The sequence below is a fragment of the Pempheris klunzingeri genome, chromosome 8 (genome assembly GCF_042242105.1).
Source record: "Pempheris klunzingeri isolate RE-2024b chromosome 8, fPemKlu1.hap1, whole genome shotgun sequence".
In the NCBI taxonomy this organism is placed as follows: domain Eukaryota; kingdom Metazoa; phylum Chordata; class Actinopteri; order Acropomatiformes; family Pempheridae; genus Pempheris; species Pempheris klunzingeri.
This window is the reverse complement of record NC_092019.1, coordinates 18,584,108-18,604,756: the sequence shown is the minus strand read 5'-3', so window position 1 is coordinate 18,604,756 and position 20,649 is coordinate 18,584,108. Positions and strand designations below refer to the sequence as shown.

Here is a 20,649-nt window from a genome sequence, read left to right as displayed (position 1 = left end):
CTCTTCTGTGGAAGCACACTGGCCCCATTTAGAGGCACATATCTTAAAATGGGGCCAAAGAAAACATGAAACTACCTGAATGGCTAGATACCTCTTAACATTTTTTTTTTCCCATAATTTGGGTAAACTGGGGAATACCAGGTGGCATACTGTGAACTTCTCATGGACTCTTACCCTGTGTTAAGGTTGAGTGTGCTGTGGCTGGGAGTGGCTGGGCTGGCCGTGCTGCGGGGAGGAGGAGGAGGAGTCACCGGGGAGGGTGCGGAGCTGAGGGAGGGATGGGTGGAGGTGAGGCTGGAAGTCAGGGGGCAGACGGGGGACATGGTGGTCACTGTTGTGCTGAGACTGGTCACGGCCTGCGACAGCTGGCTGGACATCTGGCAGCGAGGGGGAGAGACACATTCAGGTCTCTGAAACTACTGACAGCTAATCAACAGAGTTTATTACCAATGATCATTCAAACACGCATAGGAAATATACTGCAAGGGCTGCGCTGAATTTGCATCCATTAGAGTTCGACAAATTGTCGAGGTTGGATGCTTACCATGTGAGGGCTGTAGCAGGGTGGTTTGTGCGTTGGTGGGGCAGTGGGAGGCTGGTTGGGCAGGGGAGGGGTGGCACTGGAGGGATTGATGCGTTTTTCTTTCTGCCGGCGGTTGCAGAACCAGACCCGGATCACCTCCTTCTCCATGTTAAGCTGCTCTGCGATCAGCAGGATCTCTTCTGAGGTAGGCTTCTGGTTCTGCAGAAAGGGAGGGGAGACAGGAAACAGAAACAGCTTTGTTTTAGCCACATGATGCAAAAGTCAGACACGCCAAGATGTAAATCATTTGTAAGAAGACAAACAGCAGAATGTGACATTTAAAAGCTCTGTGGAAAAATAATGACTCAGTTACCATTAAAGGAATTCAGCCACAATGTCGTTTTGTACTTGAAACGGCTGATAATCTTTAATCATCATTTTATACGAGTAAGCAGTTCTACTGAGTTTCTTTCTTTCTTCATTAACTAATAATAAAGTTAGGGTAGCACTGTGGTGCAGTGGCGCTGCTGGCGTTTGAACCTGGGGCCTTTCTGTGTGGAGTATACATGGTCTCCCCGTGCTTGCATAGTGTATGAGTGGTTGTCTGTCTCTATGTGTCGGCCATGTGATTGATTATGTGTACCCCACCTCTCGCCCGATGTCAGCTTGGATTGGCTCCAGCTCCCCTTAAAGATAAGCAGTATAGACAATGGATGGATAATAAGGTTAATTATCTTACCGTCATGAATGCTCGTTCCAGGGCCACACGTACATTCGTCTCAATGCTGGTTCTCTTCTTTCTGCGGCGGCCAGGAAGCCCGTCAAAGCCCAGACTGGGAGAGGACAGGGAGCTGGGGCTGGGCAAGGTACTGTCTATGGACATGGTCTCTGATGAAGGAAAGCAAACGCATAAACTTGAAAACAGACTGACTGAATAATTTAAATTGCCGTACAGTATAAAAACATATTTAAAGCATACGACAGTCTGAATGTAAGGTACTGTTATTCTTATGATAGCGCACCTGCATCATTGAGCCACTTCTCCAGCAGTGGCTTCAGCTTGCACATGTTCTTAAAGCTCAGGTTGAGGGCTTCAAAGCGGGAAATTGTGGTTTGGCTGAAGTCATTGCCATACAGCTTCCCCATGGCCAAGCCGACATCTCCCTGGTAGGGAGATCATGGAAGGAAGTTGCAGTGCAGACAAAACACATCAGTGACTAATGACATTCAGAGAGTAACCTGTACATACACACACACACACACAGATGGTGTTTTTCCTTACCTGCGTGAAGCCCAGTTTGATGCGTCTCTGTTTGAAAGTGCGGGCGAACTGTTCCAGCTCCTCCAGGTCACTGGGCTCCTCGGGGTGAGAGGTCACTGAGGACACCGTGGTCATGGCTCCACCACCGCTCACCTCCACACTCTTATCTCGCTGTGGCAGGTACGTCAGAGGAATGAAAGCGAGAGCGAGAGCGAGAGCGAGAGACAGACGTATTTGTTTATCATTGGTGCAGAGACTGGGTTTTCCTTTTCCACTGACAAAAGCCTGAACGTTTCCTCATACCTGTGCTTGGAGTCCCATTCTAGTTGGAGCGGACAGCAGGCTCCCTTGGTTTTGCTGAGGTAGCGAAATAAGATTTGGTGTCGATAGGAGTCCTGAGGGAAAAAAAAGCACAAGATCAATTACAATTATGACAAAAAAAATAGTTTTATGTCAACATCTCCAACTAATTTCCACCAAAAGCACGAAAAGCTATCCCTGTAAGTGGCCTGCCCACCTTGCTGGCCCTGCTGTGCCTGTGGGAGGAGGAATTGGGCAGGAGACGGGAGCGGGTGGCCAGGCACCAACACCAACTGCTGAAGCTGTAGCAACTGCTGGATGTCCTGTTCAAACAGGAGAGAATAAAAAGATTAGGAGGAGAATAAGAATTTATGAATTTACAAGGATGGATATAGAGCACAGTCATACAAAAATGTGTCCGTTTGTATTCTCTCTACAGCTGGTGAGAGGAGCAGATTTGGACGTACAGCAATCTTAGACGTAGGAGGAAATACGTTGTTATTGTATAATGTGAGAGAAAAGAAACGGAAAATGTGTGCATTCATGCAAAGTGGAAAATATGAATCATGGAATATACAATAGACATGCAAGATGAACAGTTCCATGGCTGGTTCCTCAATCAAGGCGCTGATCAGGAAGTGGCTTTGATTGGCAGTCAGTACCTGGGCGGTGAGCTGGATTGGCTGGGAGAGGGTGAGCTGAGGAGGTGGGACGGGGACACTTTGGGCTGTCTGTTCCTGTGTGCTCTGTCCCTGTCCCTGGGACTGAGACTGGGCCTGCTGCCCCGTTTGTACCGCCTGCTGCTGCTGCTGTTGCTGTTGCTGCTGGGCTTGCTGATTTGCTGCTGCGGCTGCCTGAGCTTGCTGATTGGCTTGGGCGGCTGCGTGGGCAGCATGAGCGGCGTGGGCTGCACTGGACTGCTGCACAGCTGCAGCCAGGAGCTGCGCTTGAGCCTGCTGCAGCAACAACTGCTGCTGTGCAGGCAACAGAGCTGTCAACTGGCGAAGAGAAATAGAAAGAGAAAGAGAGAGAGAGGAGAGGAGAGGAGAGGAGAGGAGAGGAGAGGAGAGGAGAGGAGAGGAGAGGAGAGGAGAGGAGAGGAGAGGAGAGGAGAGGGTCAAGATACAGTAGAAAGAAGAAAGTGGTAGTAGAAAGTGTTCAAAAAGCAGCACAAGAGAAGCAAGCAGGATAAAGGCAAAGCAAAGTGTGTGTCTGTGTGCTTATGTTGTAAGTCTGTCTCACCCCTGCTAATTGGGAGCCGGTCAGCATGAGCTGTGTATGTTGCAGGGCCGTCTGTGAGGGGGTCGGGCCGTGAGAGAGGGGAAGAGCCGGGGACATCTCACCACACTCCTCCATCTTATTCTGCATGGAAGAGAGAAAACAAAGAGGGGGAATGTAGAGGGACATACATTTTTTTTTTAAAAAAGGCACATATATTTCAAGAGCACTCTGATTATCCCATTGCTGCAAACAGTTTTTAGACAATGACTATCCAACAAAAATGAAAGCGAGAAACTATAAAAAAAACATGCCAGCACTAAAAAGACAATCACAGAAAAAAAGAGCAAGTATCAACATCACCAACCTTCCCAAAACTGGTCAAAAAGGCCAGTTAGAAACATACAACTGTAACTCCATAAACCTACCTGGCTACTTATCGTGATGGGCAGCAGATTTTTTTAAATTCTATGTGTGATTTCGGATCATGTTCGTAATCAGTCACGAGTTGGCTGATCAGAAATGTGCCTCTCGACAGTCTACTAGTCTCTCTTTTTCATGCACAAAGGGCTGATCTTTCCTCCCAGGATGAGGCATGTTGGAACTGGAAAAGGAGAACTCTGCCAGCTCACCGATTTGCATATCTCCTGCGGTATGCAAATGAGGAAGATTTCACCTTTTGATGAGTTGTAGCATTATAGATTTATTTAAACCCTCAAAAGGCTTTGTGAAGGGAGAGTGCCATCATACTCCCTAGTTTGAAGTAAATTTGTTTACATTCAAGGCTGGGTGGAGAGTTGATACATTATGAGCCTCCATGTTGAACACGACAAAAGAGCAGCTGAATGCATAGCAATGAATACGAAGCTGAGGCAGCTATAATGTCAATGAATCTATTGTGTGTTGTTAAAACACAAAAGATGCACAAACATTGGCCCAGACATACTTGGAGACAAATGCACGGGCAATTTAGCAACATGGACACACACACACACACACACACACACACACACACACACACACACACACACACACACACACACACACACACACACACACACACACACACGCACGCACGCACGCACTCACCTTGGTGCTGCTCAGGTTTGGTGAAAGAGGAAAGAGATTGACTTTCATTGACTGAGCCTACAGGAGGAGAATAAGACACTTCATATCAGAATTTATTGCCAAAAATGACCTGAATTATACATTATGTTTTATTTTTTCTTTGCCACACAAAATAGTTACTTAATCAACCTTTTCATATAAAGTTTGATCTTATTTTCAACAATGGTTTTAGAGATTTATCAAGCAAAAACAAACCACACTACACGCAAACAGTCACTGCTTCCGACTGCTTAAATGTAAGGATTTGCTTTTCTCCGTTTTGTTTAATTCTCAGTAAAATATGTTTGAATTACGCACTTTTAATCAAATGAAACAAGTAAGTCAAGATGGCATCTTTGCCTCTGAGAAACTGGGCGTGCATTTTTTTTTTTTTTTACTGTTTTCTGAGATCATACAGACTAAAGGATTAAATGAAAGAAACGGACAAACTGATCAATAATGGAAATAATCAGCCCAGCAAACAGCTGACACTTTTATATTTTTCAGTGCAGCAATCATGTAGGTGAAAGAGGTGGAAGATATACGTAACAACCACAGGAGTCACATGTACCTGGTGATTTGATTCAGGTCCATTCCGCTCTGAATCTGTGTAGGTGGGAAAGGAAAAAGTGAGAAACTGATCACGCATCAGAGCACAAACGCACAAACAGATGACTGCGATATATATATATATATATACATATATATATACGATGCATATATCTACCTGCCTTGTATATTTGCTGACAATAACAACAGCACATCTTACCTGTGCCCTCCAGTGGTGAGTCAGCCCCTACTTTCTCCGCCTCTACTGGCTTTGACATCCTGATATCTGTGACAGGGAGACACAGAGATAAACAAGTCATTGAGGTGGATTCTTAAATCTGTGTCAGACAGAAAGTGCAGACAGAAGCAGAATATTAAACATTTGCGAAGTAGGTGATCAGAATCTAAATGACGAAAGGGGAAAATAGTGTGGCCAGGGCATGGGTATAGGGATAGGTTGTGTGATAGAGTGTTTTTAGGCCACAGGTCGGGCCTACACACTGTACACCAAACAATGTGGCTGAATCACTCACAAGTTGAATCTAACCCACATTCATTCATTGTTTCCAATCAGTGGTTTAACATATGAGTAGGTGACTTGAGGGCTTTGCTTGTTCTAAATTTAACTCAAGGTGTTTACGTGGGAGCAGCTCAGCACTATGAGGTGCCTCACATTGTGTGTCATTCATTACAAGACCACATCACTTCCTGGTTGATACTGTATTGGGACAGTCCCTATGGCAACAGCAATGACAGGAGGGAGGCAAGAAATTTAAGTCTTAATAAATTCTATTTATTAAAAAAAAGAATTAAATAAATTTTAGACATTTTGGCAGCAGAGAGAGTGGGAAAGATGGGAAAGATTTGAGAAGAGTTCTGAGAGGATTCGTGTGTGTGTGGCTATGTACATGTCTACATACTTCTGTGTGTGTACTAGTTTAGCTTTGTTAATCATCCGATGGTATCATCTCACTACAAGACTTTACATTTGTCTGAAACCGCAAACTGTAAGACAATTTTTGTTGTGTCCATTTGAAACCTTTTTTCTCTCCCCTGCTCTCTCTCTCCCCGACACACACACATGCACACACACACGTAGAGCTACTTCCCTTTTGTGAAAACATGCAAATCTGCCCAACGACCAACTAATTATATCTGCCACCTGCATAATAAACTCTCTCAGTCACCCTCCTCCTGTTTCTCACTCCCCTTTCACCCTCCCCCCATCTCTCCTGTTTTTTCTGATGTTGCAGATGAGAGATCATTGACCCTACGGCAAATGGTAATCTTCCCATCAGCGTATTGCTGTGCTGTTATCAATGTGAGACACTAAATACAGAAAATGTATTTCTCTTTTGACTCTCTGCAATGCCAACAAGCAAGTGATCAAGCATGGTTTTCACCATCGGGGGGCAGCAGCAACACATGGAGACGATGACAAACCTGCTCAATTGACCTCCAGTTTCAAATAAGCAAAACATTGCTCCGTTGCAGTCATCATAAAGGCAAGAATACATGAGCCACTCTCAGCTCAAAAGCACATTCAGCTGCAGAGACACACTTTTTTCAGTGAAACAGATGTGAGAAGAGTGGACTTTGTTGCGTGCAGTGTGTTTAGGAGAAGGGGGAAGTGGCGATCAGTTAAAAAAGCTCCACTCTGCCGCCACAGTTAAAACCTGGGGTCAGGGAATACACACACACACACGCACACTGACCACAGGATTTCCCTCAAATAAATTAACTTCTGCAAAAAGATAATTCGGTCACCAGCCATGTGGATGCAAACATCTGGTCAATCTATTATTGGGGTCAGTTTGTGGTTGTTCCAGCATTACATACTGCTCCTGTTTTGGTATTGCATGGCATGGTTAAAATTGTCCGATGTTGCTCAATTTATGGGGGAAAAGCCACAGAATCTACAGCCAAAATATAGCGCATTCCTCCCAAGATGCTCACATTTAAAACTTAAACAAACTCTTGACACAGAACAGAATTAATAACAACTTGAATTACATGGGACTATCAAATCATCAATATGTGCAGTGTACAATATCAAAGCTAATCCTCCATATAAAATGATAGTCCTGCTCATAAAGCTGCTGTAATGTAAGTTCCCAAAGTGCTGCATCTTGTACTGTACTGCCCACTCTCAGGACACCCGGGGAAGGTGTGTATTGATTCATGGTTTAAAATGGCCTACAGACAGCAGCATGGTGGATAATGTGGTCAGTAATACAGTGGTGGGACAGTATATCAAGATGCTGTGTCTTTTTCTCACTTCCCCTCCCGACTTCCCCTTGTACCGGGTTGAACGCAGAGTGCTAAACCCAACACTTACTGTCAGCGAGGCTATTAATATTAGCCTGCTCTCTCTCACTCTCTCTCCCTCTCGTTCACTCTTTCAATCTTTTAAAACCTCCCTCTCTTGTAAAACACATTGCTGCGCACACACTTGACACAGAGCAGAGTCACATTTTATGAATGGTTTTATAATTTTTGTGGCTGCTTGTTCGTCTGTGTGGTACAAAACTTACTTTACAGTAGTGTTAAGAGGCATTTTTTTGGCCATTGTTAAGCTGTTGCAGTCTATGCTAATCTTACAACAAAGCTCAGGGTTTATCTTGAGGCCAGAGAGCTACATCACACTCACTGTATCTTAAACAGGCCAAATTTAATGCTGTATAATCCTGTGTCATGAATAAATGATGCAATAGAAAGGAACAAGGGACAACAGTGTCTGTGCTCAGCCTGGACTGTTTCTGTTATTCTCCTCTGGGTATTTTGGCTGAGATGAAACTCTGCTGCAACTACCCCTCACCCCCCCACCAACATCCCTCACCCCACTTCCTGATTCAGGACACAACATCAGCGCCAAGGGGGGCATCTGGGAACTGGAGTCATCAAACCTACTAACTACGGATTTCAAAAACCAAGCAGCGCTGAGGGGTGCCGATTTTGATTGCAAAGAAATATGTTTCATTCAAAATCAAAGAAAGACTTAAAAGACTCAGATATCCGGCTAAACAGCTCCAGCACATCTGTATGAGGATGAAGTTGATGATAAAATTTGAGAATGACATGAGTAGCTGAACACAAAATAAATAAATACACAATAAAGGCAGAATTTTTGAATTAAGCTGAAGAGAAAAACGTGACAATCATGTAAGAAGCTAATGGAAAAACCTGAGATGTCACAGCAGCAGCAGGCTGACCATCAAGGCCGTGACATTTCATTATCGTCTGTGCCACTGACAGTGTTAGTTCTTCCATCAGTGTTGAGTTACTGTCTGTCTGCATTGTTTACGGCACAAAAAATACTTAAAATGCTAAATGTGGGCTCCTGAACACCCCATGAATATAAGCAAATGCTGCTGAAATTCAGACAGATGTCACTGCGGCAGGCCTTTGCCAATGAGGACCTTCCTTGCAGTTTAAACTGTATTCAGAATTATGTTAATTTTTCAGTGTAAAGAAAATATTTTTTTTCACTAATGTACTTTGAGCAGATCAGCAAGGCTGTAATTGCAGGAGGCAAAAAGAATATGTACACTTTACCTAAGCCAACAATTAATATTCCTCATTTATTCATATATGATTCTGGCATAAATTAATGGAACCGCTGAACTGTTTAATCAGCCTGAACATGACTCAGACAGCAGCGCGTGAAAACAATTATTCAAAATGCGTCTTTTTTAACTGAGCAAAATTGTATTATTCTTCTACACATTTTTTTGCATTAACCTTCTGAACTATTACACGAATACTGCCCTTTATTTTATCTTGTTTATTTTGATGTATTTTGTGGACCAGTGTGAGCCAGTGAAGTGTTTCTTGTTTCTTCTTGTGTGGTGCTGAGGATGTGACACTCTGGTCAGAGTAACATAAAGGTCAAAGCAGTGGCCACATCAGGTTAAAAAGTGACTCAGTGGTTTTTAACCGGTGAAACGCTCCTTGATAAACAACGCACACCTTCAGATAAACTTGTAATTTTACATCAAACACTGAGAAATATGAGCTAATTGACATTTAAATTTCTTTTCTGGTAATTGGTGAGTCAGCTTACAGCCTGCTATGCTTTGCTCCAGTGCTCATTTTTGTCGGTCAAGTGAGACTGTGTCTGCCATCTCTCTCAGCCTGAGCTGACCACCGAAACAAGGCCGTAGGGCAACAACAGACACATTTTGTTCTGCTTTGTTTTCATATCAATTTTCAAATATCGAAACAGATCTTTGTAGCTCTGTGCTTTAAATTATTTAAAAAATAATTTACATAAAGTTAGATATGAAAGTGGACAAAGCAATAATAAGTGCACCCCCCCCCCCAACACACACACACACACACACACACACACACACACACACACACACACACACACACACAATGAAAGTTAACACCAGTGTCAAAGTTGCACGGAGAGAAACCATATCACATACATATCTCCAAACTGAACACAAATGCAACACTACCGCAGAGCTAGACAAAAGACATAAAGATGACAAATGAAAAATAATCACAATATGCAACGCTAGTTTGTCATTACCAGTAAGTTTCATTTCAGCAAGACAATTCAAATAAACTCTTTTACTGTATATTCCTCAAGCTTTTTCAGTATTCAGTATAAACACTAACACACACACAGAGGCATGCTATGGGTTGGCGAGGTGTCTGACCTTTTCCTTCTGCCTGCGACAGGCGTCCATCCATCCATCCTTCCATCATCCATCCATCCATATCTTTCGTACCATCTCTTGCTCTTTGATGTTCTCTAATTAGCTCAGGTTGTTAGACCCAGTGGCATTAATCAACAGTGTAGACACAGTTCTCTTTCTCTATCTCTTCCCTCACTCTCTCTCCCTCTCTCAGTCTCACAAACACACACACACACACACACACACACACACACTCTCCCCTCACGCAAAGCTTAATTGGTCCTGGTAAATGAGGGCCAGCACAGAGAGGGCTGCACAGACAGTCACTCACCTGGCAACCACATACTGGAGAAGTCCTTTGCTGCTATTGCTGCTGTCTTGGTCATATCTGTGTCTGTGTGAGAGTTTGTGTGTTTGTATGTGTGTGTGTGTGTGTGTGCGCACACTACATAAAGAAAACTCTCTCTCTCCCTCCCTCTGTCTCTCTGTAACCAAAAAGGAGGAGTGTATCAAATCATATGGTTGAGAGAATCTCTCTCTCTCTCTCTCTCTCTCTCTCTCTCTCTCTCACAAACAGTCCACACCCCCAAGCCCCACCTCCTCCCCACATCCTGCAACATAACAGGAAGTAAGCCTCAAAAGAGTAGTAGGAACTCGGCACAGAAGAGAGAAAAATACAAGACAAAAAAAGAAAGAAAAAAAAAAGAAAGGGGGACATGCAAGAGGTTATAGAGTGGGAGAGAGTGAGAGAGCGAGGAGATCGAAGCGATAGAAGAGGTGAAAAAGAGGGGGATGATGGGTGCCGATGGAAAGTGATGGCGTGGCTGGAAACAGCCACTCACACACACACACACACACTCCCTCACTCACGCAAGAGAAAAACAGCAAGCTTGACATTCTGACCGAAGAGTGTATGATACATTCGTACAATATAGAGCCAGTGTACCTTCAAAGCCTATCAAAAAGTCTACTGATCAGAGTTTTTCCTGAAGTCAAGGCTATTTTAACAAGCTCTCTTGTAACTTGTTGTTTTTTTTCTCTGCCCATAAGTCATCACCATCCCTCCTCGGTCACATCTGTGTCTATGTCTGACTGCGGGGTTGTTGTTGGGGTTGTTGTTAGGGAGTATATCAGTGGGTGTACGGTGGTCTGATGAAGGAAGGTCGGCACCAACAAGAGAAGATGTGAGACATCCTCAGCTACATTTACCAGCCACAGCTCCACTCTAACCCGAGCGGAAGGAAAAAGACAGTCACAGCACTCATTGTACCACTGACCACCCCACACTGTGGGCTGCACAGTGATGCACCACAGAAAACCACACCATGAATCTTTACATGTGGCATGTGGCATGAAAGTGGAACATTGCAGATAAAGTCGATATGATCAGTGCCACCCACTAGGATTAGGAGACTAAGAAGCTGCTAAATAAGTGAAAATCTGAAGTCGTGGGAATGATCTCGAGGAAGCAGAATAGCACGTTTCAGCAGAAATATTGCCTAGATTTTCAAATCTGAAAGTGTCGACGTGCTGCTCTGACAGTGTGCCGATCTGGCCATAAGGTGGCACTCTTGATTCTCTAATCCAAGTAAAACAACGGGCTCCAGGAGGGGGAGATGAGGCAGACCGCTGATCACCCCCTCCCTCCCCTTTCCTCTCCCTTGGTCCGAGTTCACTAATTCAAAAGCTAACGGCAGCAGAGTTCCCAAGTTTAACCTTATAAATACTTTATGTGGTGATTTACAACAGCCCTGTGTACACGCTCAGAGAGAAGTGCATACGGGACTGCACTGGAGGCACATCTTTTTTAAATCTGTCCTCACAGACAAACAAACGAATGATATTCTGACATATATGTAAGTATGAACTCATACTGTCGGTATAGAAACTTTGGTGAAATAGACACAGAGCTTAACCAAGAGCTCACAAATGCACAGTATTTTTTTGGTGAATAGTTGGACTTGAAGCGACTAGTCAATTAGTGATTGGTTGACCAACTGAAAATTAACCACCAACTATTTTTTTAAGCTATTAATAATTCAGACATTTTTCTCGTGCTAAAATTCTGAAATTTGATGATTTACTGCTTTTCTTTTCCATTTATAATAGCAAACTGGTTGTCTTTGGGTTTTAGCCTAAAAATCTTTGAATTTGAGGATGTCACTATGGACTCTGATTGGGCTTTCTCGCTGTATTTATGATGTTTTATAGAACTACTCATTGATTAATCTAGAAAATAATTGGCAGGTAAATTGATAATGAAAACAATTGTTAGTTACAGCGCTAGTAGGAGATGTTTTCACAGTTCTTTCTTTTTTGTGCCGCTAATCAATCAAACAGTCCAACACCTGCAGGCCTGACATCAAACAGACTTGAGGCCTGAGACAAATCTTTAATTTCACCAATTTATTTGGCCTCATTATTTTCATGACAAAGCTTTGGCCCTCATCAGGGCATGAGGGCAAGATTTGTTGGTCAACCTGTAAGTAATCAGGGGTCAGCGAGAGGAATTGTGTGTATGAGCGGCCAGGCCTGTCTGAGGACAGTGGCAGACTGCTCATCGGGGAGGGGGCCTTTCTCTGGGTCAGAGGTCGTCTGGGCAGCCTGGCTTTGGCCGTGACCTTTGTTCAAACTCCAATCTACCCACATTACTACCAAAGTGTGTGTCTGTGTGTGCATATTAGTTTGAGCAGCTCCAATAGGTGGCTGGTAAATCTGGGTGTGTGTGTGTGTTGTACAGTTCGTGGCCGTGGGGGGCCCTTCCTGCCCCAAGGAGGTCTGAGCCTTGGTTACCATGGAGACCAGACCTAGCAACACTCCAGCTTTGCCACTTAAATGATATTGGGCCGACGGCATGGTCGGAGATGGAAGGTCGCAACTGAAGTCGACACATTAAACCATACTAGATAACGTGTTATCAACCTGGAAAATAGAATAAATAACTAAAAGTATTATTTGGATTATGTTTATCAGGGAATATGAGCTATGTTTACTCAGAGTGATCACAACCACCAGAAGTTATGTTTGTAAAATACTAAACACACACCAGCGTATTTATTTATATAAATACACACACACAATCTGATGGTGGGACCCCAGGGAGGAGGACGGGGGGAGGCTGGGGCCTCTAGAGTGCCATCAATCACTCCAATGTCAGAGAGAGGAGGAGAGGCAGGGAGGGAGGATTGGGGCTTACTAAGAGAGAGAAAAACAGGAATATAGGAATAGTCGAGAAAAAGGAAGGAAAGAGTGACTGGAATGAAGGTGGGAGACAGACAGGGGTCAAAATATAGGAGAGATGATGTTAGTTGGGGGTGAGGAAGGTAGGGGGAGACTGTGTGTATAATGGGTCATTGCAGGGACAATTCTGAGGTCTCCAAACCAGTTCAGCATCCCTCTATGGCTCGGCCCTCCTATATCTAGTGCAGCCTCAGGCCTGGAGCACACACTGGCTCTAATTCATATAATCCATCATATTCCTCTTCTTATAGCGGGGACAGAGCACGGCTCAGTGACGGACCCACCAAGTCCTGCGCGCAGTCCAACAGCAAGACTCTATTCTACAAGGTGAGAGATTTAAAATCCAGTGTAGTGTATAGGTGTGTGTGCAGGTGTAGCCCCATGAGGAGCTGCAGGATTATAAACAGTGGGCCTAGCAGTGTGGAGACTACAGAGGTTGAGGTTTTGTATGAGAAGCAGCAGGGGCTAAAACACACTCACACTGTTGGCTACCTTGGGACCTGCGCCATCTCACACACACATACACACCGCCTACACCTTTACAACACCTATTCCTCTCCTGTCCTAATACCTCTCAATCGCTCCTTTTCCTCTGGCCCCTCCGCCTCTCCATCCTTCTCTCACACGATTCCCCTTCTCTGTACATCATCTCGGCAGGCCATAGGGAGTCGGGCTTGTCTAGACAGACACCGCTCTCTCCCACGGCGCAACCAAGGTTGAAGCTCAATTTTTTTCCCCGCTCCTATCACCCCCTCTTCTCCTTCTTCTTCTTCTTGCCCAAGAGCAGAGGGACTACCAGGAGGCACTGGTAGCCTTCATCACCAGCTCAAGGTGCATTGAGGCCACGTAAGACTAAACTGTTCAGTTATACAGACAAAGTGGGCTGCTGTGTAGAATCAGCCTCCTTATCAAAATACAAAGCAAATGGGAGTACTTTAGTTTTGGCAACATTGTGTTTTTTTGCACTCTTTCCGCCCACCCATCCCCTCTTTCACCTTGGCCTGTTCTTCACCTGCTCTGCTTCCTTTCCTTCAAACCCTCTCATCATCATCATCCCACTCTTTTTTTTGCGACCTTCCCTCTTTTCTTTCTCCAATTTAAACTTTCTCCTCTCCTCCTCTGTCTCTCTTTCTCTCTCAGACCTGCTGGTCAGCAGCAGCTGTGACATCACTGGCCACTGTTCTCCGCTCGGATTGGACACTCGGCCACGTTGCCAGGCAACAGCAGTGAAAGGTCTCAGTGCGAGCGTGTGTGCGGCGTGCGCGTGTATGTGTGTGTTTATGTCTGTTTATAGCTACGTGAGTGAAAGGTGTGTGAGCGATTTTCCTCGCCTTGCCCTTTATCTGTGCATGAAGAATGATCAGAACAGATCTACTTCTATGCTCTATCTCAGATCAAAGCATGTAGATGATTGGGCTGCCTCGCCACTCTCCTCCACCACAGAAGAAGAGGGATGTCTGTGCATTGTGTTAATGAAAAAGAAAGATGGTACAAATGTGCGTGTGTGTCAGTGTCTGCACTTGCGCCGAACCAAATAAATGTGTATGCTCGTGTCGAATACGGGTACGTGTCTGTATGTTGTGTGTGTGTCTAAATGTGTGTGTATGCATGTGTGTAAGCCCCCGGGAGCGGGTGGTTATTGTATCTGACACAGCGGCTCTTTCTCGCGCCTCATATTTCTGGGCCGATCGATTCCTCTGACTCCCGACAAGACAATAATCGCACCTCCCTCTCTCACTCCATCACTACCATTATTACTGACCTCCCCAGGGAACGAACAGGGTGGAGGGAGGGAGAGAGAGATGAGGAAGGACGGAAGAATAGAGGGAGGGAGGGAGGGTGAGGAATGAGAGGGGGACATAGAGTTGACAAAATGAGCCTATGATGATGAAAAAGCAAAAAGGGACGATGTTGAAAATGAGGCAGGAAGAGTTGGCCTGGAAAAGGGACCTCAGCAGCGTAGAGAGGAAAAGAGGATGAGAGCGAGGAAGTTGAGATAAGGTGATGGAGGGATGAGGTCCAAGGGAGAAAAGAGAGCAGGAAAGATAGGGATGTGACATCTGTGTGAGGTGATAGAGTGAGAGAAAGAATGAGAGAAAGCTAAAGCATAACAGGAAAGGACAGGAAGGAGGCCAGGGTAAAAAAAAAAAATATATATATATATATATATATATATATAAAATGAAACAAAAAACGGGCAAGCAATATAGATCATGGTGAGAAAGGAAAGGAGGACGCAAGTGAAGGAGTGCAGGGAGACGGAGGGCTGAATGGAGGGACAATAATGGAGAGAATTAGTGGAGGAGAGATGAAGGATTCGCACTATCTTCTTCTAATAAAGGAGAGAATGAGAGACAGGGACCGGGGGAGGGATATAGAGGGGGAGGGAGGGGTGGGGGTTAGACTGAGGTGAAAGAGGAATAGACAGAGAAATATATAGGAGCACGCACACACACACACACACACACACACACACACACATTTAGAGAAATGGCTGTAGCGCCGTGGAGGTCAGCGCTCAGAAATATTATTAAATTGACAAGAGTACAATAGTTGATTGGCAGGCTGACTCCTGCACTGCCATTCAGTGGAGGAGAATGGGGACAAGAAGTCACACACTGACACACACAAAACGCATGCACATCTGCAGTTTCACTGAACAATCAACACAGCATGTAGAGATGTAGATACACAAACATACACTGTCTTTTGTCTGTTTTGTGCGTGTGTGTGCTCTGTGTGCCTGTCATTGCTGTGTCTCTATGCTTTGAATCCAGATTACAATTACAGTAATTGGCTCTCAATTCAAGGGATTGCTGTTTGACCCCCTCACCTCTCTCTCTCACTTCGCTCTCTTTCTCTCTCGTTCGCTCGCTCCCTCCCTCACCCGTCGCCGCACATTTTGGCTCTTCCTCTCCTCTTCCCCTCCTCCTCCTCATCAATATTCCTCCACCTCCTCTCTACCTGTATCGCTACATCCATCTTTCTCTGGGTGCAATCCCTCTCCCCCCCAGTGCCTCCTTCCTTTTCTCTACCTTATCCCTATCCTTCCCCCCTCCACACACACACACACACACACACACACACACACACACACACACACACACACACACACACACACACTTTATCCCCAGATATAACTATACTGTTTTTCCATCCATCCTGCTCCCTGGCTGTTTTACTTCTTTCCCCCTCACACCACCATTTTTGCCACTTTTCCTCCCTCACCTTCCCCTTTCTACCTCTCTCTTCTCCAATAGTTGGAGAAACAGGGAATCTATTGTATACTTTATTCATGCTGTATTTATTATGGAGAGATAGCTGTTCAGCTATACAGTCAGGGGGATATAATGTGCATTTGGGGAAGGAGGTGAAAGAGCGATAGATAAAAAGAAGGAGGTAAGGAAAGGGGGTGATGGAGGTGATGGTGATGGTGTGGTGGTGGTGGTGGTGGTGAAGCAAGCGAGGAGGAGGAGGGGGGTTAGGAAATTGGTCTGGCTAGCGGAACAGCTTTTCACCTCTCTCTCTCTCTCTCTTTCTCTCTCTCCCTCTCTTTCTCTCTCCCTCTCTCTATTCTGCTTTGTATTCTGCAGAGATGACAGGGGGAAAGCTTTATTGCTCCGAGTTTGTATCGATCGGGGCCCCTCTAAGGGGGGAGGCCGGGGGACGCGCTGAGCAGGCCCTTTCTCAACGACCGTGGCTCCAACTACTCCCCCCCTCATCCACCTCCCAGCATCCCCTCCTTTCCTGCTCACTCCCCTCCTCCTCTACCTCCTCCCAAACCCTCCTCTTGCTCGCTCGCTCTGAAATTCAAATTCAAGGCTCTTATTCTCAAAGGTTAGGAGAGGGAGAGCACGAGAAAGCAAGAGTGAACGAGAAACAGAGAGATTGAATGAAAGAGAGATGGAGGCGTCTGGCTTCTTCCCCTGACTGAGGCCCTGAATGGAGCTGGGATCTGATAAGCAGAGCCCGCAAACACAAACAAGGGAACAAATAGAGAAATAAAGGAGAAGGAAAAAAAACGACCAAGAGGCATATATCAGCCCTCATCCTCCTCCTTTCTTCCTTACCCTTCCATTTCCTTTCTCCTCTCAGTAACTGTCCCCTGTCCTGTCCTCCTCACCACAGTATCTCCATTATTTTCTGGGGTGACAATGATTTTGTTGGCAGGTGAAGAATGACCCGGGTCCGAACATGCATAAACCTCACCGCTCCTGTCTTCGTTAGAGAGACACTTGGGGAGCTGGGATCCACTAGAGACAGAGAGCGCCCACGTGAATCACACTCAATACTCTATTTAACCATTTCCAAAAGAGCAAAATTTTAAAAAAGTAAATAAAAATCACCTTTCACACCAGCTTGCAAAACAGAGACCTCAACAAAGCAGTGACAAAAATAACCAACCACCGCACTTCAGGCTTCTTTTTTCACCTCTTCAGTTTGACAGGTATTAAACAGAAAGGGGGCAAGACCCAACGTCAAAGCCACAGCCAACTGACCAAACACTTGACTCATACATGGAAGTGTCCATCTGTACACACACACACAGCCTATTTATCCGTTAATGGCATGCACAGCGCTGCAGCGAGGCTGGGGAGAAGAACAGATTGTCCATCAGGGGGGTTACAGGGTTCAAGTCCATGACCAGAGGGCTAGAGGAAGGTTAGGGGGTTGTAGGTTCAACTCCCAGGGGGTGAGGAGGATCCCTGCTGTCTCCTGTCCAACCCCAACCCACCCCCCTAAACCTCCTCCAGGACAATATAACCCCCCCGCTTCACCTCCCTCCACCGGTCTTTTCTCTTCCCCATCCCGCTGCTGGCCCTTTTAAGCCCTGCTTAGCCTGTTCGCACACGTGTAAACCTGAGCCTAGCCCCCAGACTCTCTCTGTTTGTCTCAGATGTGCACGCACACTCACATGCAATCATACAGATAACTCACCGATGCACAAACATATTCATAAGACTCCAATACGCTCTTACAATTCAAATACAAATCATTTGCTCTCGCTATCTTCTGTTTTCCCATAATACAGCAAATCATTTCAATTTTCAACTGACATCATGATTGAAACGGTTTCTTCCCTTTTCCAACTCCATCTCACTTACTCCTCTTGTGGTAAAGACCAAACAGAAACACGGCATTGCCTCAGCTATCAGTTGCAGCAGAGATATTTGTGCAAACATTGGATACATATACTCTATATATTGTATATATATTGTCATTGATATTGCTTGTGTGGTTTATGCGTAGCTCCAGATTGAGTTCAGTGATAGAGTATACATCAGAGACTTCTGCTGGATGCTACATGTCTGATTCATAGAGGAATACACACACACACACACACACACACACACACACACACACACACACACACACACACACACACACACACACACAGACAGACAGACAGTACAATAACCTGCAGGCCTATAACCTGCCTTGTTGACTGGATGGGTGGATGCATTATTAAAAATGTAGGATTTCATATGTAGAGACAGAATATGAATGCTGCACTGGGTCCAACTGTGGACGTTCACTTGCTCACTCCTGTCTTCACTCTTCTACATTTATCCTGAAACACCATTACACTTAATATTTACTTACTTACTAAATACATTTAGGTACTTTATTGACTCAGAGTTGTCATTCTGTTTCTCCACAGTTTAACTGTGATACTGTTACTTTTTACTCTGTTTACACAACACTTAGTGTGCGTCTGTATCTGTGTGTGTCAGGTTTCTTTTGGTTTGTTTTGTGGAGGGTTTCCTTGCCTGAATTGAGGGGCTGCAGATTTTAAAGCCATCTGAGACAAGTTTCTGATTTTGGGTAATCTAAGTTAAATTGGCTCGGCTTGACTTTTGCTGCTTTATTACAGGCTCTAATCATTTTTATTTTACTTGTCAGTTATACAAGCTATAGTGTCAGCATCTTTTAGTGGTGTCATGTGTCCATCAGCATCAGATAAAATCTGTATGGAAAAAAAGGATCAATCATAATATGGGTTGGGGCCTTACACTAGTAAAGGTCGTCTGCCTTGACATCACAAACATCATATAGCATCATCCTCCTGATGATCATGGGTCCAAGACATCATAGAAAGCTGCCGTGACCACACGAAAACCTTCGGGTCCCACTGATTAACCAAGAGGCCGTTACGTAAGAAGCAGTCGAACGGCAACTAAACCACAACAAGAGCACTGTGTGTGTTTACATCTGTAGGGCGGTCGAGCCGGGCCCTGACTCTCACGGTAATCGATGAACGAGGGAGGAAAGGGAGGTGGCGGGCGAGGTAGGGATGTGTGTGTGGGGGGGAGGGCGGGTGGGAGAAAATCGGTAAAGAAAGCAGGTTATCTCCCATCATTAGGGGAGGGGGAATCCCTGACTGGAGGGGGGAGGGCGGGGCGGGTGAGTCGGGGTGAGGGAAGACTGGGGTTCATTGATAAAAAGGGAGGGAGAGGGGAGAAGGGGAGACTATGTTTGGCATCGAGAGAGAGCAGACAATTATCTGTATTGATTAGAGCGGCCCAGTACTGTGAAGACTGAGAAAACTATGACTGGATCAATAAAGAGAGAGAGAGGGAGAGAGGGAGGGAGGGAGAGGGAGAGAAAGAGGGAGGGAGTCAGAGGATAGACAGACCAATTGAGAGAAACAAACGACAGAGATAAAAGATACATATAATGACAAACATAAAGAGATAGAAACATAGTTTATGGTGCAAAGCGAAGTCAAAGACCCAAGGTGGCATAAACAGTAAGTGGGGAGTTGGGGGGTGGGGGTGGGGGGGAGACAGGGAAAGTCAATGAAAGCACAAGGAGATACATTACATTGTTGATGTCATTACTCTTTATCATTGATTTGTCAGCACAACCACAGAGTTCATTCAACAAGCCCACCAGAGCACTCCCATCACCACAGCACTCCGCTAAGCAAAGGCAGAGCGAGAGGCTGGAAAAGACATTAACGAAATACGCACGGAGTTACCACATCGTGACCATTGAGACTGATGGATACAGACTAACCTGGCAACCCCTAGAAAACTTTGAACAACAAAGGGTAGAGGCCATGGATGTATTAACAGAACTGGATATCATGTCTGTAAGATGCTCACTGGGCACATACGCCAACAGTTTTTATCAGGCTTCTGCCTTCTGGGGCCCACAGAGAACTGTATGTGCATTAGAGTCCATTTCCAGCTGAGCTGGTTAAGAGCTGCTGCATGTTACGGACTTCCTCTGGCTGAGATGACTTGACTTCCTGTTGGCTCCCTGCTCACATTAATGTCGTGAAAATGTGTATAATGTGACTTACAAGACAGAGTGGGACGAGGCCACAATGCCCAGACAGGCCTGTGCTGTTTCTGGGGACTTGGCAGAGGCAGGAGCACTTCCTGCCGGTATACAGTCATAAGAACCAAGTACTTTACAAAAAGATCAAGAGTTAAATAAAGACATTATATCTTATCATATATATATATATATACACATACATACATATTTACATTATAATGATTTGTTTAGAATAATTTGCTTTTCTTCCATTATAGTACATTGCATAATAATGTAGTTATATAGTGTGATTCATAGTGTAAAGTATAGTGTAGTAATTTGTTTTCTTTTTTCTTACATTGTAATTTATTGTACTTGTGAAGTGTGCTTTTGCAATACTGAATTTGATTACAGCCACACAAGTGAATTTGAGCTAATTTGAATTTGAGCGACAGAGAGGACAGGAGAGAAAGGATTTGAGATGAGAGAGGGAGAGAGTGTGAGTTGGAGGGGGAGCTTTGAAAAATATCAGGAGG

General features: G+C 44.9%; 1 protein-coding gene across 1 annotated transcript in view; it reads right to left on the bottom strand.

Moving 5' to 3' along the window:
• Nucleotides 1-20,649, bottom strand: part of pou2f2b (POU class 2 homeobox 2b) — a 38,145-nt gene that overhangs the window by 4,546 nt on the left and 12,950 nt on the right. The window contains exons 2-14 of the mRNA XM_070834824.1: nucleotides 5,179-5,244; nucleotides 4,981-5,015; nucleotides 4,392-4,448; nucleotides 3,327-3,446; nucleotides 2,978-3,082; nucleotides 2,747-2,908; nucleotides 2,302-2,407; nucleotides 2,088-2,179; nucleotides 1,806-1,955; nucleotides 1,546-1,687; nucleotides 1,263-1,411; nucleotides 545-742; nucleotides 175-377 (exon numbers count right to left, since the gene is read on the bottom strand). Of these exons, the coding sequence (XP_070690925.1) occupies nucleotides 175-377; nucleotides 545-742; nucleotides 1,263-1,411; nucleotides 1,546-1,687; nucleotides 1,806-1,955; nucleotides 2,088-2,179; nucleotides 2,302-2,407; nucleotides 2,747-2,908; nucleotides 2,978-3,082; nucleotides 3,327-3,446; nucleotides 4,392-4,448; nucleotides 4,981-5,015; nucleotides 5,179-5,244 (1,585 nt within the window). The remainder of the gene's footprint in view (nucleotides 1-174; nucleotides 378-544; nucleotides 743-1,262; nucleotides 1,412-1,545; nucleotides 1,688-1,805; nucleotides 1,956-2,087; nucleotides 2,180-2,301; nucleotides 2,408-2,746; nucleotides 2,909-2,977; nucleotides 3,083-3,326; nucleotides 3,447-4,391; nucleotides 4,449-4,980; nucleotides 5,016-5,178; nucleotides 5,245-20,649) is intronic.